Below are 25,071 nucleotides of genomic sequence, written 5' to 3'. Positions count from 1 at the left end.
GCTCCCGTGCTCGGACAGGGCATTTGGAGCAGCTCCTGTGCTTGGACAGGGTGTTTCAACACAAAGGCTTCCTCCCTGCTGGCAGGACTGCAGGCCACAGTGGAAAAACAGCCAAAAATAATCCCAAGCCTTAAGCAACACAGGAGCAGCAGAAGAAGGAAAGGGTTCAATCCCCTTTCTTTTTTTTTTTCTCTCTAAAAAATAAAAATAAAAACCTCCAAGAGGAAAATCTGAGCTCAGCTGGGCTGGAAGAACAGGCTGAGAAACTGAAGGAATCTCCACTTCCCGAAGGACAGGGAGAGGCTCCTTTCGAAAGCTTGTTTGCCTCTTCGCTGAAGACCCTTCTGAGACATAGGGAAAGATCAAGACAGCCATCTCCTACTGACAGACTGTCTGTTTTCCAAGGTTAATATCACTGGCTGCTGTTCAACTACTTGATGAGATTACGTTGATGTGGAGCCCAGAAGTCTGATTATGTCTTCATTGAAGACGAAGACTTAGTATGAAGTTTTATGAAGTCGTACAAAGTCTTCATTGCTTATTTCCAAGAACAATGTCACTCCTACAAGTACCAAATCTGCTATAGTACCTTAGTACCTCTACTAAGAGGTATTAAGAAAGCAAGACACGGATCGATACTGCAGGGAAAGGAAAAGACCCTCATAGGTCATCTAGATCTGACCACCAAGCCAGATGTCTCACTAACACACACTTTTCAGCCAAACTGGTTTGAAATAGGCCAAGTAACATCACTTCAACCACTTTGAAACATTTTAGTTCTTCGGGACAGGGCTATCTCTCTGGTAAATATCGTTCAAATATTTTGAAGTGTACTTTGTTAAACTAGTTTCCAGGAGTGGTGGCTTTCAAGTGCTTAGTTATATACACAATCCAAGCAAGAGATTTTTTTTTTTTTGATTCAGGTAGGAAAACAATCACGATGCTTATTCCGCATGTGCTGCTTTACTCTGGTCAGTTGTTTTTTTTGGGGGGGGTCTCCCATTTTGCTGTAAATCAGCATTTCTTAAACCACAAGAGACCCGTAATATTCTGTGCACATTGCCCAAAGTATATCTACAGATTAAAAAAGCCGTGCCAAAAAGAGACCCATGCAAGTATTCTGAGACTATACAGATAATGAAGCCTTTCTGCATTTGAGTCTTAGATGCTGCAGACCCTGACATCTCAGAATCACTGAACAACTAAGGTCCAGATTTTGCTCTGAAGTAATTGTCTTGTCTGAAGTGATTTGGGTCTAATCCAGCAAGTGAGATCACAGGCAGGTTTTAACTTCTTTGGCACCCCCAGATTTTAACTTCTTTGGCACCCAGAAGTTCCTGAAGTGAACGTAACCTAGGTCCACCATGACTGGCTGTGGCATTGACATGCGGCCCCCAGCTACGGTGTCAGGCCAGGCTCCAGGCTGCCCAGGCCAGGAACACCTCAGCTTCCACTGCATAGTCCACTAAGTGGAACAGGCCATTACCTAGAAGGAACTAACTTAGCCTAGGCTTTTCACGACCACTTGATTTTCACATTTTATGTCCCCAAATTTTGTATGAATTCGCAAAATTCTGTTCAAATGCCTCAGCATGGTCTCCAGAAACAAGGCAGTCCCACTAGTGTCACCAATATTCACAACGAAAGATCCTGATTGAGTATTAGTGCTCATTTACAAGATACTGAATAAACAGCAAATCACAAAGACTGTATGTGTAGTCTGATTCTGCAAGATAGTGGCATGTAATGTCATAAGTAATGATCTAACCTCAAACTCATCAGCTCTAATGAGAAATAAATGAGTGATCTAGAAGTAGAACACCACAGAATTCACAGTGGATACATTATAAAATTCATAAAACCTCAGAAGTTAAATAATTCAAACCATAAAGGACATGATTTTATGATAATCAACCCCAGATGAATTTGAAAGTTGATTTACATCTGAAGCTTTAACAAGAAAACTTCAAAAATATTTTAGAAAGTCTTCATTTCTCCTGACCAATTACTATTCTTTTCTAGCATAAATTTCCAGATAACAACTGTAATCGATTACAAAAAGGCCTAATAAAAAAAGACTTTTAGATGGAAAGGCCTGCTACAAAAACTCAGCAACTAAAAGACTTTCAAAAACAGGCTCCATAACAGGAAATATAAGATATCCAATGAAAATATAAGGTGGAGACTTGGCAACCAGACTGTAATTACTCTGTCTTGAGTTTTCTTGGAACAGCTGTATGAACACCTGAACTGTTACTAAGATGTTTAATAGCAGCAAGCAGCCAGAACCTGATTTAAAACAGGATTCAGAGGCAGGATACTTCCAGGAACCCAAATTCTGCACACTTGGGAGCTGACCTGTAACCACTGGAAGGGAAGTGTTACAGATTTAACGTCACTTTAAAGATGAGAGGAAAAGCAGAGATAAAAAGGTTGGACAGCTGATACTTTTAACTAGAAAGCTCAGGCCCTGGCATCAGGAAAGCTAAGTCATGCAGAGATCACCCTGTGCTTGCCAGCTGAAGATGTTCCTAAAGCCATGAGAAGATCCAAAGGCTGTGAAGGATCTCATGGATACTATCAATCCAGGGCTAGTAGTACCAGTTAAGGACAGGTAAAGTATAGCTACAAAAATGTCAGTCCCCACCAACCTGCAGCACAGACATATACTAAGTACTCCTTAGCTGTAGAGCCAAGTTCTTAGTGACCTCTGTTATCAGGAAGGGATTGGTGAATGTGCAACTTCATGCATGACACAGAAAAACCTGTACCTCCCTCGATGGCAGCTGCAGCCCAGCAAGGACTATCCAGAAACAGCCACTTGGAGCGATCCGAGTCACTCACTCCTTTCACTGAACAATGACTCCATTTCCACTGACTACAAAAGGAACTTCAATGCCCAGAATAACCTACCTATAGACATCTACACACTGTAAACCTCAAACTGAATCCCACCCCATGTGACCTTGAACTTCAGGTCATAAGCTCATTTCTAACTAAAACCAAAATGAATTTCCCATCACCTAAATTCTTCTCTTCCTTTATTCTGCAAGGTTTCTTGCAGTTTTCATCAATCCAATGGCATAACATGCTGTCAGAAAAATAAATGTGAAACAACTCATCAGACAGACTTAGTAAAATAATGTGAATATTACAATTATTATTTAATTGTTATTTGTTATTTAATATACTAATACTAAATTGTTATTTAATATACTCTGTGCATCAGAGGATCATGCAACGTAAGATATTGTCTCACATGGAAATAATGTATATTGCTTTGTCATTATATTCTTTTAACACAGAATTTGAAGATTAAAGCAGGCGCCAACGCTGGAGGAAAAAGTCTGAAAGGAAACAACATAAGCTTCTACCTGTGTGTTTTTCTTCTCCACGGGTTAAGCATCATAAGAATGGACAGTTTTTTCTGGACCTCCAAAGCCTACCACATTTTTATGTACATATAAGGATACACTGTTCTTTCCTCTATTTTAATTTTCATTTCATAGAGTTTAATGACAGAAGCCATTTATCCTGGCCTCCTTTTATCACAGTCTGGTTACTCTAGAATTCAGCTACTCTAGCAGTCTGCTCGATCATAATGCATCTTCCAAAGAGGCAATCACTCTTGATGCTAAAACATCAAGCAGCAGAGATGCCCTCACTCTTTTTTTTCTTTTTCTTTTTCTTTTTTTTTTTTTTTTTGTTCTGGTGCTTAAAAGCCTAATCCATAATAGCCTGAAAGAATTCAATTCTTTGTCAGTGGAATCCCAAATCACCTTGACAGATGACATGTTTATTGTTTCCCATAATACCTCAATTACTCTTTACTGTTAAGGATATATTCATCTCCTGCTCGTCTTCTCAAAGCTTCCCACAGCGATATTCAGTAAACCACACAGAACTGTAACAACACACATTAAACGCTTCCATCTCTGCCACATAATCATTGTTTCCCCATGTTACTGGACTCTGCCACCTCTGGAATTTCATTTGTTTCTAGCAAACTTTAAAAACTTCTTCATACTGTTACTAACCACCAAAAGACCCCACCCCTGGGGTCTTTGTATTTCCTACAAATATGCAAGAGTTTGGACTTTCTCATTTAGATTTATACCTATCTATTAGTTCCCTCTTTCTCCCACTTATTATTAAATGCGATGTTTCTTAAAATATGTACTGTTTTCTTCATTTTCATTGATGGAGGATCCCGTTTCTGTTCTGACCAAGTTTATCTTTTCCCAATAGAGTATTTTGTTAATTGTACCAAAAGCATTTTGCAGTATTTTTCACCTCAAATTGTCAAATAGAGAAAGATACCCTAGTTTGACAGGTATTATCCCTGTTCTTGGATATTCTTCATGCCACTGAAGTATTTGGAGCTCTATTAAGGACCCCAAACATGGCATTCAAGGTCACACTCAATGCTAGAACACTAAGCCTTAAAAAATAACAGTAGGGAAAATTAGATGTTCTTACTAAAATGTGATAAAGACAACCTAGGGTTGTCTAGGTCAACCTGGGTACAACCTGGCAGATCTAACACAAACCTAGGCCAAAGCCCTGTCTGGCAGCAGCCAAGATTCAACACCCAGAGCATCACACCAACCAGGGCTAGCAGTCAGCAATGCAGTGCCAGCCTGAGACTAGGAGACCTCCTGAACCAGGGATCTGAGCTTTTCAGTTCACAGTTCTTAACAGGCTTGCTTCAGTGAATTTGTCCTGCCACTTTTTTTGATCCCATGTGAATTGTCAGCATTCACAACACACACTCATGATGAGCTCTACAGTTCACTTGTGCCATCTTAATTGGTTTGAAATTGTCCTCTATCTCCTTCACCTGGTGTCCTCTAGCTATCTATTGGAAGAGACAGTGAACAAAATGTTCCCTATTTATCTTTTCCTCATTATTACTCATGACTTGAGAGACTTGTTTTCCTGGCTTACTGACATTCATTAACCTGTAGTACAAACTGGATGGCTACAATTTAGAGTACCATCATTTCCTATCATCTGCTAAGATCTAACTTCACTTGACTGTTTTCTCAGCTGCCTTATCAGTCCAGATAAATCTTTCAATTTAACTTTTTTTTTCTTCCTTTTTTGGAGGATGGGGAGGGGTTTTTCAGGAGGGCATGACACTCTTTCACTGAGACCAGCTGCTGCCATTCCTTTAACAGTGTCTTCCTGACTTCAGGATGATTTATCACATAGCAGAAAATCCAAACAAAATTTCACAAACATGTTTTTTCCCCCTGGCAAAACAGCTGTTGAAGAAGCCCATCACCATTACAAGCCTTTGTTCCCATGTCTGAGCCACACTTCTCCTCCTCCTGAAAAGTGCCTGCGCATTTGTGAGAGGGGCTGTGTTGCAAACCAGATCAGGGAGCTGGTCTAGGTTAAACAAAGGAAAACAAAACTTTAATCTTCAAGCTTTTCAATCTGGGTCATTTCCCTGACGTACTTTAGATCTCAGCCTTATTACACATGCATCAGCACTACTGAGAAGCTGTTGAACAGCAGCACAGGGATGGGAAGAAGTGGCCAAGCCCAGGAACAACTTAAAACATTTTTCCCAGCAAAGACAATAGTACCGAATCCACACCCGCATGAGAAAGTGTTTGAAGAATCCAGTCCTGATACTCATTTGAACACCTCATGTACCTCTGCCTACAGAAATCTATAAAGCGTATAACTGTTACTGCCAAATATCATTCTGAAGTTATACACAGTCAAATGCTTCTGCCCCATCTTATTAGGAATCATTGCACAGTCCTGTTTGTGCTTGCTAAATGTCTCTGAACAGTCATTGCAAGCCAGTTCGGAAATGTAGTTCCCAAATTACAGGCATTTAGAGCAGTCGGAATAAACTTGACACACATAATCTTGAAACCTCCAGCTATTTCTACAGTGTATTTTCCAGTGTATGAGGATCTTCAAGGATTTGGACTGATAGGACTGTTACCAATAGCAACACACACAAAATAAATTATACCAGGTTTGTTATGCAACAGTTTTGCTATATTATTCACCGTTTCTATTTTGCATGGTTATTTTTTCCTCAGTAACTCTTGAGTCACCATGAATTGGTAAAAAAAAACAGTAAAACTAGACAGACATTTGTAAATGACAGTCTTTGATTTGACACCCCTTGAGACACTGACTGGCTGAACACCAGGGCACAATGAATTTCTGTATATTCGCTTACAAAATAAACATAAGGGTGTTTCACTTAAAAAAAAAATAGTACTCCACAAGCTCTTTCTTTGATATTAACACTAAAAATCCTTGCCTTTTAAAATAACACATTTTAGAATCACAATCCAGACCACAGGATAAAATATGTATTTTTACGTATCTATTTTTTCTTTTTAATATATTTCCTTACAAAACCATATAGTACTGAAAAACTTGTGAGGTTTGCATAGTTTCTTCAGGTTTGGCACGAAGGAAGGATTTCTCCTCACGGTCCATGCTTATTTATGGTTTTGCTTCAGCAAAGTAAACACAGTTTTATTCACACGTATCAGGATAAATGAAATCTCTCTGTAAGTTGGCAATGTTAATACTCACATTCACTTCCACATCTATGGACCAGTCTCCTAGTGGAGGGTTCGTCGATAACTGAAATTTTTTGGAAACTACACCCAAATCACCCTCCTCTAGCAACCACTGCTGAATCAGCTTCTTCCGAGGGTCCTAGAAAAAAAAAGTCAGGCTACATGTTAAATGCACGAGGCCTTGCTAGCAAGATTTAGGTAGCAATACATATGAACTGTATTTGAAATGTGGTGTTGGAAGACATGAGAAATTTCAACATATGCTGAGGTTCCTGTGGATACTTACTCGGATATATATATTGAGAGACGCTTTGTAAGGTTTGAGATCAGGATACACTGTGACAATCCGAAACATCACATCCTGTCCTGGTTTATATGTAGATTTATCAGTCTGGATGAATACAGAGATACTCTTTGCCGTGTATATCAAGCTGGTACGGTTAGAGAAGATGCGCTGGCCGTCAGCATGGCCTTCCACCAGTAATTCATAATTACCAGAAGCACTGTTCAAAGGCAGCTAAAAAGAAAATAGTGACTCATTGTTAATTATCCAAGATATAATTGAAGAGATCATTATTCCAAAAACATTTGCCATTAAGTTCTCTGACATACTCCTGAGCATGTCAGCTTATGTAAGTACTCAAAAAGAAGAAGAGGATCTCAGGACTCTGTCACTACAATAATTACATGAAAGTGTGTTCTCAGAAGCATCTTTCCAAAATATTTCTACATGATTTTTACTAGTAATCAGATTTTCAATAATGTAAGTATCTATGTACTCACATACCATTCATAGACATGCATGCATTAAGCTCTCTTTTCTTTCTACAGTTTTTGGGAAATTTCCTGCATTTGATTATGGGGGCTAATTTTTTTTTTCAGACTTTGTCATTTTCTCGTAATAAATATTCCAGAAATAAAAGAGCTGAAGAAGATACATGTGGGCAAGATGAACAGGACAGAAAGAAAACCCTGCACTTCTTTTTACAAGCTTTACCTTCACATCTTTTAGGGCAGAAAAATTAAATTCAGAATGAAAAATCTCCTGAGGAGACAGGTACTGTTTTTCAATAGAAACTGACTGATTTTGTCTCACCTCAGTAATTTAATGATTCATAATTCCAGCACATATTGCAGCTCAACTAGTAAGATAATTATTCGTCACAAAATATTGAAGAATAAAAGAAGAGACATTTTATATGGTTAGCTGAGATGCTTTATTCAGGACAGACACTGAAAGTTCCTTCTGTGCTGGCAGTGAACGCAGACAGACATCACTGGCAAGGAAAGTTAGACCACATGGGACCAGAGTAACCATGCACAGGTGTCTCTCTAGTGACCAGAAGAAATCTGGAGCTCACAAGTTAGATGGACCAGTTCATTTCCTGCAGTTAGATGGGAGGAATCCCACCCACAGCGGGTCTAAAGCATCTAAAGCAGAACTGCAGCAGGACACCGAGACTTCACCTTGAGCAGAGCCTGCACAGGCAAGGAATGACCCCAGGAGCATCCCAGCCCAGATGCCTGCTTCTGTACTGCCATCTGCTTGGGAGCATCTCTTTGAAGATGGAAAGGGTTTAACAAAACGTACAGCTGGTTCCAACAAGTAGCACTGCTAAAAAGCTTAAGAGTTGTATGCTTCTGTTTGTAGTTAGAACAGTAAATCTGGAGTAAAGCCTCTGAAGTCAAGACAACTAAAACAGATAGGCTTATATTTTTCAGCATAACATATGGAAATAAAGCTCTCCTCTTGCACTGGTAATGAAAATTACATCTGTTAACTCACCAGGCACAGCACTTCAAAAGTATCCTACCAAGCTCTATAATGAAACACTGTCTTGCTGTCAAAACTCATTTTATGACTGTACAGTGAGATAATGGAATTTTTCCCAAATGGGGAAAAATACCACATAGTAAGAAATAAGGTAAATGCAAAAGTCTGTACCAAATACATTTCTTTCTCTGTGTGTTTACCTATAAACAGGAACTGACTACAATTTCATCCTTCTCTGTTGACTTTCTCTTTTGAAAAACAAGTCAGAAGGAAAAGTCAGGGAGAAGGGAAATAAACAGGCTCTTTTTTTTTTTCCAGCCATGAGCAGGCATGTGATGACACAGGGAGAAAAGGTACCCATTAAAATCTGGACTTATATAACCAAACTTTAGGTACAAAACACTAGATTGAAATCGATTCTGCATTTGCTTCAACTGCAGGTCTTTGTATACACATTGCCAAGAACATATGATTCACATATTTCAACACTCTCAGACTTCCTCGCCAAGTATTCTGGAATATATTAAATAGGAGCAACAGCCTTAGTTACTACATCTGTCAAATATTACCTCAGAATTAATTCATTTAAGAATATTACCGCTTATTAAATAAGTTTTATTCCCTAAGAAGCAGACAGGATTCCCTACAAGAACTCCCAGAAACATTATAAATCTTCAAAGTCAAGACGCTGAGAAAATAAGCTTGTTTTGTCTCATTGTAGCAGTGAATAGTGCTCTTACAGCATTATTTTAATATACTTGCAAGGACTGTCTTTGTTTTCTTCTTTACAAGTCTGCAATCACCATTTACAGATCTCATTTATTTTTCTGTAGCTTTTTCCTATCGTGAACAAAGCAACATGGGCTGTTCCCCTGATTTTTAATTCCTTGATACTTTGTATAGTATCTTATTTTATATATACTAGTTTTTATATTGCAAAAGATCTTTCCTCTCTGTAACTTGGTGACAAAATTGCCCGTTTTATCTTTCTTGATGTAAAAGACAGAGACAATAAAAGTTTACACTGCCATGGCAGTGCATCAGGATGTCTGAGCAGTAACGAAACCCAAATTCTGGTGCACATATCCATGTTAATGAAAACTGAATTGACACAAAGTTTCTGGAAGGTCAGTGCTAAAATAATGCTAACAATTTACTTCAGTTCCATCAATTCCTTCTCTAAAAGGGCACTTCTCAATACAAATATGAGCAAGGCAGCTTTTAACAGCACCTATTAGGAACTTACCGTGAAAACATTTTATCTTCGCTGATACACCCCTCAACTGAATGGTATTACTATCCTTGTTTTGGCACTCCTAACACGAGAGAGAAAAAGGCCATCTCAAGCACTTCTCCTGACCACACCAGCCACCCTCACGAGCACCTAGACAAGGAAGCTACTGTCTCCTCTGGAAAATATGACAGCTGAAACCAGCTACTCATTACCCACCTTGTGCTACCAGCCAAGTACGCACTGGGCAGTACATAAGTCTACCCTAACTACATGAACAAAAAAAAACACCACAGGTTAGGTCCAAACTGTGCCTGACCACTCCTCTCCCACCCCTACGACACATCCCGAGCATTCAAGAAACATGGAAAGGGGCCTCAAGGAATGTATTGTTTCCTTAGGGCTGTGGTAAGGCAAGTTGGCAAATTTAGATTGAGCTCAGTATATGGTTCCCTATTTTATTTATTGCACGCTTGAAGTGTTCTAAAAATTTTTCAGTTTGGTAATCACAGCATCTGTCTCTTACTACCATTAAGGTGATTACAGAATTCAGTTTTGTAGAAGACTGTTGAAACATAAGGATGCATTAAGACTGAGCAAATTATATTAAGGAATTTGCTAATTTAACATGTTTTGTTTTGTTTTTAACTGAATTATCTATGCCACCTAATTTATGGTTTGTACAGATAGGTTTCAATCCAGTAGTCTTCATAATGTTGACATGCTCGTCATCACTGATTACCCATCTATCAAATACTTCAAGATTGTTTCATCAGATATAAAATTTATTTGAGATCAGAATCTAAAACCACTGGATTTAGGGATTCTTAAAGGTGTTAAAAAAATGAAGAATTTGATTAAAAAAAAAATCCTGACAGAAGTACCGAATTCTTTAGATCAGATTTTCAAGATAAGCATCCAGGACTATAAATTAACAATTCCTGCTCAATAAACAACTGTATTATACATTCCTGTGGACTAGTTAATTATGTACTTTCACTGGAGGTGCATTTACAAATCCTTAAGATGAGAGTGTATGAATACAGGTGATGTTTTTACATAAAATTTACTATTTCTCAGTTATTACTTTGCACAATTATTCAGCTCTAATTAGCCTTCACAGTGTGTCTGAAGTAGGGATGTAGGTATCAGCCAGTAGGAAGAAAAGAAAACATACAAAGCCAAGTTCTGGGCTCAAGTTTTATGACAGTTTGTGCTGATGCTGGAAGTCAGCTCACATATCCTGTAATTACTTGTAACAAGCTGCAGAGCACTTAATTTGAAAACTCCTTCGCTTATTGGTCAGCAAATACATTCATCTGAGAAAGTGAAAATGGCCAAGATCACATACAAAATACATCATCTCATCAACATTAGCTGCTGAAAAGTCACAGGCAGTCAACATTTTTCTTAGGAGGGAAGGAAAGAAATACTTACTACTGGAAGAACAAGAGTCCCAAAGGAATCTAAATGAAAAGAAAAAGAAATACGACAGTGTCACAAAGCTTATAAAAACTGAACAAAACGTCCATGTTATCAGGTTAATTAGCAGAGCAGTGTTCCTCCCCTGTTCCCCCACTGCCCGTAATACCCATTGGACAACAGAACCCCCTTGATGCGGTTCCTCCAGGGCCTGGTACACGCAGACAGCCCAGTAAACCAACATGAACTGGTGCAATGGGCTTGCCAGCACACAGCTGACTGCTGCCAAACAACACCTGGAAAGAAAACTGTAAAATAAATACCCTGGAGCAACTGCTGCGCTGGTCAGCATTGTACATGTGGGTGTACATTTCTCATTCTCTGTGCGGGAAGCAACTGGGGTAAGCGAGGATCCGGGATCAGCTACTGGGATAGACTGGGCTTCGAAGACCAGTTTGCTGGTGGGATTCACAGTGAGCGCACACGTGTGTGCTGATGTGTGCAAAGGGGTCCGAGCACCAGCGACTGGAGCGAGGCTGTGGCCAGGGGGTTTCACACGCCCAGATACCAGGAACTGGGGAGACCACGATCCAGTGCCAGCTACTGGACAGACTCTTTACGCCCTGCTACTGCAGAGATCCATACTGTGGTCGGGTATATATATTCCCACTAACCAGAATCCTTCAGCCTGATCAGCCAGAGGTAAGGTGACTGGGGCTGTTTGCTTGAATGCTGAGCGTGCCTGTGTTGGTCTGCGCGACCAGCTGCTGGATGTACGCACCACATACACGTACCCCTGTGTCTGTGTGCCTCCTGGGAACATGTGCTCAGCCCCACTACTGGCTGGACCTGGGGCATGGAGCCCCTGCCAGCCTGCTGGATTTAGCAGCTCCCTAACAATCACTACTGTCCCAAAACTGCTAAAAGGACCAGACAGAACAGCACAGCCCAGAAAAACTGAAATGCAATGCTCCGCTTAAATAATGGTCTGCAGGTGCCAACAGAGTCCCAGCTGAGAGCTACCTGAACAAAGAGGATATGGTTTGGCATCGCTCTCCTTGAAAACAAATCCCCTCTCGGGTACGGCTGGTCCAGGACCAAAGCATACCTCTGCTCCTGCAAAGAAGCTGACTCTGCAGCTCCTTCACATGTAAGAGAAACCTGGGGTATTTTGTATTAATCTCTTCTTCAGTTAAGTAGCTGACTACTTTTCATAGTCATTTTTATCAAGACAACTTTTCCAGAAGGAAAAATAAAAATAAAATTAATTTTAAAAATACTTTAAACTGCATGCTATTAATGAAAGGCAAACAGTGAAAAATTCCTTAATCCTGGGCATTCCCTCTAGAGGTAATGACCTCCCTGGTGTTTTCAGTGCTATGGGGAAAGGAGAGGAGGAGAGGAGGAGAGGGGAGGGGAGGGGAGGGGAGGGGAGGGGAGGGGAGGGGAGGGGAGGGGAGGGGAGGGGAGGCCAAAACAAAAGAAAGCCAATGTGACAGTTTGTCCGTGCTGAGCCACTACCTCTACAGCAACTAAAGCTGCTTCTTCACTGGGCTCTGGCCCTCAGCCTCCTCTTCGCCAGATACATCCCTTCTGCCCCTTTCCTCTCTGCATGGTTGACAGAAGATGTGCAATTTAGCCTTGCAAAAGGATCAACTCCAGAGCAGTCCTACAGCAATAGCACTTCTCTGTTTGGTGGGAGCAGACGTGCGTGCTCTCCACTTGAACTTTTTCCTTTACATTCCCATACACTGAAACACCTTTGCTATCTATTCAGGCTTCTATTCCACTCGAGTTATTATTTGCTGTTGATTCTGCAGATCAGATCAAGGTCAAAATTTACAAAACCCTGCACGGTATTTACCACCCTTAAGCAACAGAGCATGAAGAATTAACCATCCTCGCCCCATTACAGCACCTTGGGAACAAGTAACTAGCATATTAACGTGCATGGGTTAATATAACTTAATAATTTAACTACTTCAGATAATGTGGCCTCAAATTTTCTCACAATCCAAATAAACGTGCTGTTAAGATCCTAGATAACATAACATCCTGGAGCCGTTAAGTGCCACAGCTTTTATTTCAATTGTGTAATGTGCTTTCTTTTGCTGATTTTAATGGTGTTGCCTCTCAGTATCACTACCTCTCATATCTCAACATTACCAGCGCTTTACAGGCTTTTTTGGCTGAGGTTGGAAAAGAGTGGCACCTCGTGGCTGATAAAATCTACAGCCATTACTATTCAGCCATATTTGACCGTTTTAAAGGCACAAACATACTTTAACAATTTTCTAACTAGTGCCATAAAATTTAAATGGGTACTGCAGCCACTGCAGGATTTGCTTTTCATGGGTATCCACCAGAACTGCTTCGGAATTTCCACTCAGTTACACCTTTTTATAACTCCTATGAAGAGAGAGACTGACACCTATTTTTATCGCGAACATAAAAGCATTCAAAGATGAAGCAATTATTTGATATTTGAATTCCAATAATTGTTAATTAAAAAAAAAAAAGCCATTCCTCTGACAGTGGCAAGTAGAATGAAGTCTAGATGGACTGAAAGCAGTATGTTTCTGCTGCTGTTAGAGTGCTAAAGGAAAAGTCCCACTCAGCATGTACCATCTAGCCAAATTACAACCTGGGTTAAACCAAATGACTCACATCCTGCAAATGATGTTTGTGGGTAGCGCACTTTAGTACTTTATTCTGGTATCCAACGGTTTAACAAGGATGGATGGCATCTGGCCCTAAGCGACACAGCTCTTTCCACAGCACGCTACTGTTGAAGCCACAGTTTTTTCCTACCATCCCTCTGTCCTCTTCACTCGAGAAGCAGCCCATGCAGTTGTTGACTCTCAGCAACCCCACTGGCCTTCCAGGTTTTCCAGCCGGCAGTCTCAGGCAAAATACACACGTTTTTTTCCCACCAGCAAGCAGAGCGGGCACTCTGGCCCACCGCACAAAGGCAAGGAGCCCCAGACACAGCTAAGCTTGCTTGGCACATGGGGCTGCTGGAGAGCCACTAGCTACAGAAGAGGAATTGCACAGTGCTGCAGAATACCCAATGTGCAGGTAATGTAAATCCCTCTCACCTAATAACACATTTATTCCCAACACCTACCCAAAGAACTCTGTGCCTATTAAGAAGGCACAACATTTCACCTAAAGGAAGCCTGTGTCATCCTAACTCATGAGAATTAGTTAACCAGCGTCCTGGTTTCAGCTAGGATAGAGTTAATTTTCCTCCTAGTGGCTGGTGTGGTGCTGCGTTTTGGATTTAGGCTGAGAATAGTGTCGATAACACACTGGTGTTTTAATTGTTGCAGAGCAGTGCTTACACTAAGCCAAGGACTTTTCAGCTTCTCGCTCTGTCCTGCCAGCGAGCAGGCTGGGGGTGCAGCAGGAGCTGGGAGGGGACAGACCCAGGACAGCTGACCCAAACTGGCCAAAGGGTTGTCCCATATGATATGGCATCATGCTGAACAATTAATATGGGGGGACTGGCCGGGTTGGGGGAACCGCTGCTTGGGGACAGTCTGGGCATTGGTCAGCAGTTGGTGACCTTTCTGAAGGGAGTATGGTATTTCACTGGTAAAGGAGGCTGGATGCAGGATAACTAGCAATAATAGAGATGGTATAAAGCTACCTCCTGAACTTTTTCTCAGTTGTATAACAAGAGCGTGACTAACACTTCTCAATTTCCCATCCCTCTACATGAATAAGGCTGTGCTAAAGCTGAGTTTTGTACAACCACAAGCCGGGACATTGTGATACCAGAAAAAAAAAGAAAGAAAACAACAACATAATCTTTGATGCTACTGATAATCAGTTATCAACAAGAGAGGAACTTAGCTTTACTTACAACATGTCTGAGCAGGTATGCACATGGTTAGGTACTGCTACACAAGCTTTAATCTATCCAACACAACTATAGCCGTGGCTATAGCAGTGGCTTCAGTATGTTGTGAGGCACCGAATACAGATCTGATATTCATGCCACAGTGCACACCTCTGGGCTTCTGTTTCCACTGCCACCTGCACCAATGTGCACACACTAGCACACACGTGCTGCAAGGGCAGAGCGCTGTGCTCATTGCTCCGCGCAGCATCGCGCAGCGTGCAAAGCAACCTGACCTTGAACAGAGAAGGCACTTGGCAACTTTCTAACCAGATGGCATCCATCTCGTGATAACAACTAAGGTACAGCCATGATGTAGATGGGGAAGCAGCCGGGGAGGAGGGAGAGTTAAATCACAGCCCCTTCCCCTCTGTGCAACTCAGAAAGCATTTACCTCCTGAAGAAAGCAGCGTTAGGGAGCTGCCTGGCTCCCATGATAAAGCCCAGAGCATTGTCTCATTCCCAGCCAGTGAAAAATCATAAAACAGGCTCTGGGGCATTAGGTAATCTCCCAGTTCATGCCACTACGTAATTATTTTGTTAGGAACTAAGCAGCCTTGGCAGATCGGGAACTCTTTGGTGTTGTAGCGAGTCTCCCCGTCCTGCAAGATTTTCCCATGTTCTCAGAGCTTCTGAGCCACCTCCTGCAGCTCCACTCAGCTGCGCCCAGAGGTGGCTACAGACATCCTCAAACGAGAGCAGCAGGCAAAACATTTCCTTTATGTCACTGCTGAATTGCTGAAACGCACCACATTTTTCCATCCGCTTGATGAATTACAGTTATATTTAATGGTACAGCATTCCCATCCCTTTAGGAGCTAACCACGGCCCAACCGCCAGCAGGCAGCTTTGCCCTGCTGGAACCCCTGCCACCATGCAGCTGGACACTCGAACCCACATGCAACATGTAGTGCCTCCATGTGAGTTACACACAGCAGCAGTCGGGTCCACCGTACCTCAAACAGGGACAGTTATCTCCCTCCTTCAGCACATCCCTGTGAGGGCTGACTTCAGGCATTAAATGCAGCTCCCAGCAATTGCAGGTGGCTAACTCCAGGTGCAGTAGGCTTAGCAAGGAGCCCACAACGATTACTCCACCTGCACCAAGCACCACAGAGAAGAGGACACCTCCTCCTGGCTCCCCACCTCTGCTCTCTGTAGCAGAGCCCTAACTGGCATTGCTGCCACATGCCATGGAAAGAAAGACTTGAAGCAAGCACGGGTCCCTGCTGCTGCGTGGGCTTTGCTGAAGACAACTCCCAGGTGGGAGCCATGCCCTAGATGAAGAGGGAGGCAGGAAAAATTCAGTGGTCCATTCCAGACTAATCTTGAGGAAAGAAGGGGGAGGGGGGTCATATGACATTTCAAGAAAAGGTGTCCTTCCTCATCACTCACAAAATGGCTACGGAGCTGGTGAAGGGCCTGGAGCACAAGTCCTGTGAGGAGCGTCTGAGGGAACTGGGGTTGTTTAGTCTGGAGAAGAGGAGGCTCAGGGGAGACCTTATTGCTCTCTACAACTACCTGAAAGGAAGGTGGGGGGAGCTGGGGGTCGGCCTCTTCTTGCAGATAACCAGTGACAGGACTAGAGGGAATGCCAGTTATGCCAGGGGAGGTTCAGGTTGGAAATGAGGAGACATTTCTTCTCAGAAGGAGCATTCAGGCATTGGAACGGGTTGCCCAGGGAGGTGGTGGTGTCACCGTACCTGGGGCTGTTCAAGGAAAGGTTGGACGTGGTGCTTAGGGACATGGTTTAGTGGGTGACATTGGTGGTACGGGGACAACTGGATCAGATGATCTTGGAGGTCTTTTCCTACCTTAATGATTCTGTGATTCTATAAAATCACTTGACACATAGAATTCCTGAAACTTGTGGTATATTCATTCAATAAATACTGCACTGAAGTATTTATATGCAAATACTACGGAAACAACACCCACATTGTCCAGCTTCCTTTTCCTCAAAGCCCTTGGCATTTAGGACAATCCAGCAGAAGAAGAACTAAAGGCTGCAGGGTAGTGAGATGTAGTGAGATGTCACCAGCATGGATGGCAGTGGGAAATGAAATCATCTTTTTAACATATGTAGCCAACATAACATTTTTAGAGGTCTAATAGTCCTTTTAGCAAAGCAGATAGGTAGAACACGAGGAAATGGCACAAAGTCACACCAGGGGAGTTTCAGACTGGACATTAGGAAAAGTTTCTTTACCATGAGGATGGGTCAGAAACTGGAACAGGCTTCCTAATGAAGTGGTTGATGCCCCGTGCCTGTCAGTTTTCAGGAGACATTTCACAATACCCTCAGTAATATGCTTTAACTTCTGGTTAGCTCTGAAGTGGTCAGGCGGTTTGGACTAGATCATCTTTGATCCCCACAAACAACAGCATCTTACATCCTTCCCATCTGATTGGCCCGATCAAAACCCAAAAAACTTATGCTACCTGTTCTTGAGCTGGCTGTACCAGCACTGGGCCTAGATGTAAGTGTTCCTTCAGAGAGGTTTTTCAAAAGATAACAGATGTATGTTCTCAGTGATTTGTTCCAAATAATCTCAGCACTACGTGGCGTTTCCCCTGAATCACCTGCCAGAGGTTGTGGTCTGAGTCTATGTGCCCTACAGATCTCCCGATCTGCTCTCCGCCACACAGCCTGGCCCCAGTTATATCTATACGGACATAAACACTCCTGTTTCAGCTTCCACTCCCAAAAAAGGATCGAGGTTCCAGAAAAGTGACTTTATGACTTGGCATAATCAACTACAACTCGTGCCAATATAAATGAGCACAACAGCAGTTAAGCCAGCAACTCGTTTACACAAATTCCGGTCTTTACTCTACATCCTAGCTTACTTAGCAGGTATCTATCGCTGCAAACAGACTTTTCACTTAACCTTTTCTACCTACGTCCTCGTTTCTTCTTAGTCCTGCCAGGGAATGCAGGAATATAACTGGAACCACTCCGCACTGATTTACTGAAATGATGTCATGGCTTTCTTCTGGCAGCTGTGTTCACATACCCAAGCTTAGGAAACATTTACAGAAAAGCAGTTTCTTTACAGTGGTAAATGGAATTTTTTTCTCCCAAGGAGTTTATTTAAAAAAAAAAAATCATTTTAACATCAGAGAAATAAAAAATAATGTTCTTCGATGTCCTTCCAAATTTTTCTTCCGATCTGAAATATATACTATTTTTGAGGTTTCCAAAAAGGAAAAAAGAAGGAAGTATAAATACCGAGGGCTAAACTGTCCAGGGAGTGAAAAATATTTTTAGTTCATAAAAGACGGCCTACAAACCTGTTGAGTTTGCAGGTTTCCTTAAACGTGTTACACACCTCATCTATTACCCTAAATTAGCACCAAAATTATCACTGGTTAGTTACACAAGCAGCCCAAAACACACAGACTGAGCCACTGCTGTTAAATTATGGCTAAATTTGGGCCAGACATTAGATGGAGGTACAACACCGCACTCATACAGATGCATTATGGATTGCTGGTGGACATCAGGACAGACATTCGGGACAAACGGAGAGGTCCTCCTCATTTCTTTCTAGACTTAGGGCCTAATTCAGATATTTAACTCTCTGCTCAGTTTTCTGAAGTAAAACAGCCAACTCTGTAGATGCTACTATTATTATCACTTTCAGCCGAGTGGTCAGAGAGAGGCCAGTTGCAAGAACACAATATTTAAAACCCTCTGCGGTTTATCTGAAACGCTGCATGCTGGGTAGGAAAAGGGAACAGCTTCATATTTCTAAAACTAAATCATCTCTTTAGTGAAAGGGCTTCTTACAGCTACCCAGCAGCTACCATCCCAGGCACTGAAACACAAGTACAGGCTCCTTCCAACTCCTTCCCGAGACGAGCCTGTAAGAGCCATCCACAGACTTTTTGTCACGCACGCTCCGTATCTGAGCCTGTCGCTGCCGACCACGTCCAAACAACTTTATTCCCAGGTATTATCTATTTACAGCTGTTAGTCAGGAAGACAAGTTTTGAATATTACAGAGGAAGCTTTGTTGATGTCAGATCCAGTCTATGAAACCACGCAGCCAGTTCAGATTAATCTCAGACCCAAGCCTTTACGCAACTAAATGGGAAATTAATCTCATTCATTTACTCTTCCCTTGGCAATTATACACAAATATGCAAACACAAGGGCGTCTGCATGCCCAGCTTTCAAGGCACTGTTGGACATCATTATTTCATGGACACCACAATGGATAATAAACACAAAGCCACTATTGCTGCAATTTAGAACAGCTGCAGTCCTTACTCTGATTTAAAACAGAGGGAAATCATAACAGGACAAACTGTGGCCAAGCCTGTCTACGCCAGAGGCTTGGTGGTATTACTACCACCCTCGTGCCATTAATTGCTGCAACTGGAGTAAAATTTCAAAGTCAGGTCACCTTTCAAACTCATTCAGTGAAAAAGAAAACACTCAAGTACTATTTAAGCTTCCTCTAAGAGGCAGTGAAAGAAGAGGGTTTGTTTTTACATTGGTTTTCTTCCATTTTCTGGAAGGCATTCAGAGTCTGTGAGGACAAACCCACATCATTTTTCTGAGACCACGAAATTATTTAGATATATAAAAATATTACCAGAGACTTCTTTCATCAATAAATGAAGGCAATACAATTCCCTTACCCTTTAAAACAAACAGCTGGGCCTCACAGCTGCACCTCCAGGAAACTGGAGAAGTTGGGGATAAGGGGTCAGTCACTCTGGCCACATTTTCTGTGCAAATACTTATTTGGACTGCAGTAAATCTGGATGAACCAGTGTCATCTCTTCCCAGGAGCTATTCAAGCTCTGCAGGCAGGATCTCACCTCTGCCTTCACGAGCAAGTAGCCAAGGACAGCATGGGAACCAGCACCACTGCCAGTGCAGTCAAGAGTCATTTGAAAAGAGAAGTCACCTGTGTACAACCCATGAATTTCCCAACTGTTTCCTACTTCTGCAGGTGTTTCTATACTCCTCAGCACTTCAGCTTGGTTTTTTTTTCTGCTTAGACACTAAGGACATCACCCTAGACCCATTTTAAGACCTACTCTCAGCTCCCACCCCTTTCTCTTTAAGGCTACCTTCTATCTACCTGAAGGCTAATAACCAGATGCGTAGGACACTCCAATCTCTCCTCAAACATTTTCCAGAACATGAAAGAGACTCCCAAGGGTCAAATCAGAAGTTTATTTAGCTCAAAGTCCATTCTCCATCAATGAACAAGGACAGACATCTGAAAAGAATAAAAACCACAAGCACATGATGACCCTTCCTTGGGTACTCTGCCAGCCTATGTAATTTGAGGCTCAGGACCTGAAAAGCCAAAATGAGTATCTTTATACCAGACCAGCCCTTGACCGACTTTTGTCTCATGAATCTGTGCAATCACATTTTCCATCCACAACACCTGGGACATGGAGCTCCACAATTTACTTCCACCTCATGTGACGGCCCACCTTCTTCAGTATGCTTTGAGCTCGGCTCCTTGAGAGATCTCTGATCTTCTCAGCTCTCCCCTAACATTTCTCCAGTTGTTTCATGTACCTCCTTTAAGAGCACCCAAAACCACACAGCATTCCCCAGGATGACTAATTAGAGCTGTGAAAATTACTAAAATACTTTCTCATAGCTTACAGAAAACATTTCTGTTATACATTTTAGTACAGTTCTTGCCTTCTTTTTTTGAGCACCACAGTATTACTTGAAAGCTTTCACCTAAGTGTCCCTTCAAACCACTCCCCGCACACACTCCCCTTCTGCAGGACTGCTGCTGCCCTATCAGTAGGCTCTCACTCTTTTACTCCTCAGCAAGAACAGAACACTATAGTTGCCCTACTGAACCACATTCTAGTTCTTCCACTAATCATTTCCCAAATTGTCAAAATGAGTTTGACGTATAATCCTGCTTCCCAGCACCCCTGCCACCCCCTCACCAGCTTAAGAAGCATTCCTCCTTTTGTCACCTGTATCACTATTATTGAACAGTGCAGTTCCAAGCCAACCTAATTCCACTTTGAGAGCGAACCACTTAGACCTACTTTGTCAGTACTATTTTTCAACCAGACACAAATGCATGTTTTCAGAGCTCTATGCTGTCCCTGCTTCCCCCAGCCGTTTTACCAAAATGTCACACCACACAGTGTCAAAAACCTTTCTAAAGTCAAGATATGGCCCCATCCTGCAGACAGTTGTATTGGGCCTAAATGCCTACTTCACCAAAGTGCTCTTTGACCTGTTTGTCCCTTTTGCTGCCTTACTTCCTCGCCCTTGTGCACTGCAGCCCGTTGTGTTATGGGCTGGCTCACAGCTGATCCTCTTAGCGAAGACTGAACGTGTATCTGCCTCTCAGCATCACCGAACAGTGCCCTGCTCATCTCAGCCAGGAACAAGCCACGCTCTTTGCCAATCTTCCTAACACAGTATTTAAAAATCCTGCCTTATTATCCTTCACTTTCTTTCCTACTCATGGTTTCACCTTTCCCATTTTGTCCCTTCTTATCCATGCTACTCATTTATGCTCCACCTTTGTAATCTGATCTCATTTTCAGTTTATACACACTTTTTTTCCCCTTTTTTCTGCTATTTTTTGGTCAGTAGGAAGATTGTGTTTAGTTACTCTATTTCTAATTCTTATGCTGTGTTAGGGTAACGTGCACACATCCCTTTAATATGAACCCCTCAAGAGATTTCTCCTACTGCTTCCCTTCCTTCTTGTTTCTGGTAGTACCTCTCCTCCCAAATTCCATTGTTTATTGGCATCACTTTCCTTTCTTTCCAAATTCACAGCCTTTATTTTGTGGGTTTTGTTTGGTTGTTTTGTTTTGTTTTGCTCCCTTTCCTAAAAGCTGTAAAGCCCTTTCAGCTCACACAAGCAATGGTCAATCCCACACTAACACGTTACTGTTCACTTCTCTGTAAAGAAATGCCCCACTGCCATCATTCCTGCTATGGCCAAGTTATTCCATCCCGTTTCCTTCCCAAGTTCCCATGAAACAGTCTGCAGCGCTTGGTCTGCCTCACTGTCCTTGGCTGGGTATCAGTGAAGGATGTGGTGACCAGAATGACTTCAGGCAAACACATAAAGCCACAGAAGGACTCTCTCCCTCAAGCCTCAAACACCACACAACCAATAACATAAAGCTCAAGAATTGGATGGGATTGGTACTTCCATTTCTCTGCGATCTACTTAATGGGTTTGTTATTAGTAAACTAGGATGGATTCAACAACAGCCATGGAAACCTGTGTTTTTTCTTGCATGTATTCCAGAGAGATGAAAGCCCATAAGAGAGCGCCCTCTTCTCTACTAGCTCCCTTGCCTCTGCATCCAGTCCCAACACCTCCTTCCCCCTTGTTCCGATTTTGCATCAGTTACCTGTGTGTGATGAATATTTGACAACTTACTTTTCATGTGGAGTATTTCACAAATGTTTGGAGGTGGAGAGCATGCATGTGAAAACATGGTGCTCCTGCTCGCTTGCTGTTTCACTTTTCAGGCTTTCAGGCAGAATTACAAAGAAAGGAGTTGTCCCACTGAACTGTCAGCAAAATCCTTTACCCCACAGTCCTATATTTTCAGGACAGATTTTGTAGTCACCAATGAGCCAGTCATTTCATCCTGAAATAAGGCACAGAGGCAACTTAACAAAAGGGACTGGCATGCCTAGGCCATTCATTCTCGTTTAGCTGTTACTTTACAACTTACTATCCCTTGTGTTTTTCACTGTTTCACATACTAACATGGTCGGAACCATATTATTAAGCATGCAAAACATGCCCGCTGGTAAAAGCAGAATTTCCATTGTCTATATGGATGATCACTACATGTCCGTACTTGACAGACATTCTCCCAAAGTCTGTCATGTTTCGTAAATCCTGGCTGAGTGTTTACCACGCTCTACTTCAGAGTTCCCTCTGTTAACAAGCAAGTTTACTGCACTGTAGAAGAAATATAGAAAAACAGAGCAAACTAATTAACATTTACAAGCAATTTACAGGGAACCCAAATTATTTTAAACCCGATTCTAGAGTTCTCAGAATACTTCTCACTCACCATGCCTTAAATACATTGCGTAGTGCATTACGTACCAGCTTTAATCAAACCTTACTCTTAAGAATTAAAATTGTTCAAGAAGTTAGGTAAATGATGACACCTCATTATACATGAAAGCCTTTCTTTAATTAGTTTTTTCAACTTGTAGGTTTCTTAATTTTTCCAAATCATTCCAGCACCCATAAAGAAAGCAGACTGTTCAGAGGCTCTCTCAGTTAAGGTATAAGGTTTTCTCACACACTAACACATACTGCAATGCCTAGGTAGCAAATCTGGCAAGTCAACACTTCTTGCCAATTCAAATTACATCTTTACTGATCAACCACTGGTATTGGTATAGGCCTGGTAAGAACCACCCTTCACTGTAATCACTGAAAATCAAGCCATTCATGCATAGAATTTAACTTGCCTGTCTGTTATTCCCATCATTTTTATTTGTTGACCCAGAAAACCCAACAGCTCGGATTGCATGAAAGCCGTTGTTTTCTTCTGCAGTCATTTTCTATCAGCGTGAGGATCTTTCTGATATTGCATCCCCACAGAAAATGTGTCAAGGCTTGATATGGCACACAGAAGCAGCTTTAATTACTGCTTTTGTGTTTTCCTTGAGTCCACTGTAGATAATGGAAGCCTATTCTCTCCTGGTTACACACTGACAACTTTTGCTGCATTTGTTTACACAGAGTTTATCTGTAGCAGTAACACACTGCTTGCAGACATTCAGTGGGTCTCTCTTCATTACAATTAATCAACTTAATTTCTGTACCAAAACATTGGTCTTCAAGCTACCTCCCTTGCTATACTTGGATTCTGCTATGCTGAGCCAAGCTTTAAGTATCTGCACTTGTTTAAATGCACATGCACACACACATTCTCACTTAGGCCAAAGAATATAAACTTGCCACTTATTAATAAATATAATTAATAATTATATTTTTTCTATATATGTTAATAATTACTTATGTGTTGTGTAATAATTACTAATTCTATTCCCTTAGTTAGTTGCAAAGCAGGGAAGAGGATATGAACCAAGTTCCATTCCTGCAGTCTTTCTCTAAAGGTCAGTTTTCCAAAAATTGCTCAGAATCAAAAGTCCCCTTCTTGTAATGTTAAACCAGTGAATGTTTGATCAACCATTACAGTGTAAGCACTCTATTTTTAATATAAAGCAAGAGTTACGTTATATAAAGAAGAAAATAGCTGTGCCTCTCATTCAACAAGATTGTTTTATGGAACTAACTCAGAAATTTAAACACAATCACATGCACCACGCTGAGCTGCTGCTAGAGGACCAGAGCACATCCTTTAAGCAACCACAGATGCACTTTGTCAGACAGGTACTTAAAAGCTCTCATGCTTAGGTACTTGGCTGAACTCAGCCTGCAAGACTAAACAAATAAAAAAAGTTGTCCTCAGCCTGTCCTCCAGCCTCGGCCTTTAATTCCCAACTCTGAACCATCCCAGTTCCACCAGCACAAATGTTTGCATGCCAAACCAGGGAAGCTGTCTGCCTAAAAAAGTGTTCAACAAAATAAAACTATTTCAGATAGGTTTTTCAAAGCAGTAAGCCACCTGCTTTTGCTGCCGCCCCACAAGGAAAAATACAGAGCACAATTCAGCCAGCTTTGGCAACACTGCCACTGAATGCTGTGCTCTAACCAAGGCAGGCAATCAGTCTCAGCTGCCTGGATATTTACCACAGTCAAGAACTGCAGGTACACCCTGCCTCCTTTAATCCTTATTTTGCACAGACACGTGGTAGAAACACTTCCCAAGCTCATGTGCACCACAGGAATACTAATACCTCTGTATCAGCCACTCTGTGTAACCTAACAGGCCCAAATGACAGATAAAGCAACATTTTCTGGGCACTAATATATGCAGCAGTGATGTCATTTAAAGAAGATTCTGTGTGCCTGGAGATATTTGGATTTTTGCCTTCAACTGCAGCAGCTGGCCTAATAAAACCTCCCCGGGCCTTGCTTCAGTTAAATTCTTAGACTAGCATAACTACAGCACTATTGCTACACATTTTACCTTAAGACCATTTTATTCTTCAGAAAACAAGCTAAACATTTAAAGTCTTATTCTGACAAAATGCCTTCCCTCTGAGTAACTCTAT

The 25,071-nt window shown here is 41.8% G+C and overlaps 1 protein-coding gene across 1 annotated transcript in view; it reads right to left on the bottom strand.

The window, feature by feature from the left end:
- CD109 (CD109 molecule) overlaps nucleotides 1–25,071 on the bottom strand; it is an 85,155-nt gene that overhangs the window by 57,085 nt on the left and 2,999 nt on the right. Inside the window, exons 3-5 of the mRNA XM_083831473.1 lie at nucleotides 11,003–11,031; nucleotides 6,847–7,077; nucleotides 6,574–6,699 (exon numbers count right to left, since the gene is read on the bottom strand). Of these exons, the coding sequence (XP_083687599.1) occupies nucleotides 6,574–6,699; nucleotides 6,847–7,077; nucleotides 11,003–11,031 (386 nt within the window). The remainder of the gene's footprint in view (nucleotides 1–6,573; nucleotides 6,700–6,846; nucleotides 7,078–11,002; nucleotides 11,032–25,071) is intronic.

This window comes from Anser anser (genome assembly GCF_964211835.1).
Source record: "Anser anser genome assembly, chromosome: 3".
Classification (NCBI taxonomy): Eukaryota; Metazoa; Chordata; class Aves; order Anseriformes; family Anatidae; genus Anser; species Anser anser.
Note: the sequence above shows the minus strand (reverse complement) of the source record. Positions and strands in the feature narration are given on the sequence as shown.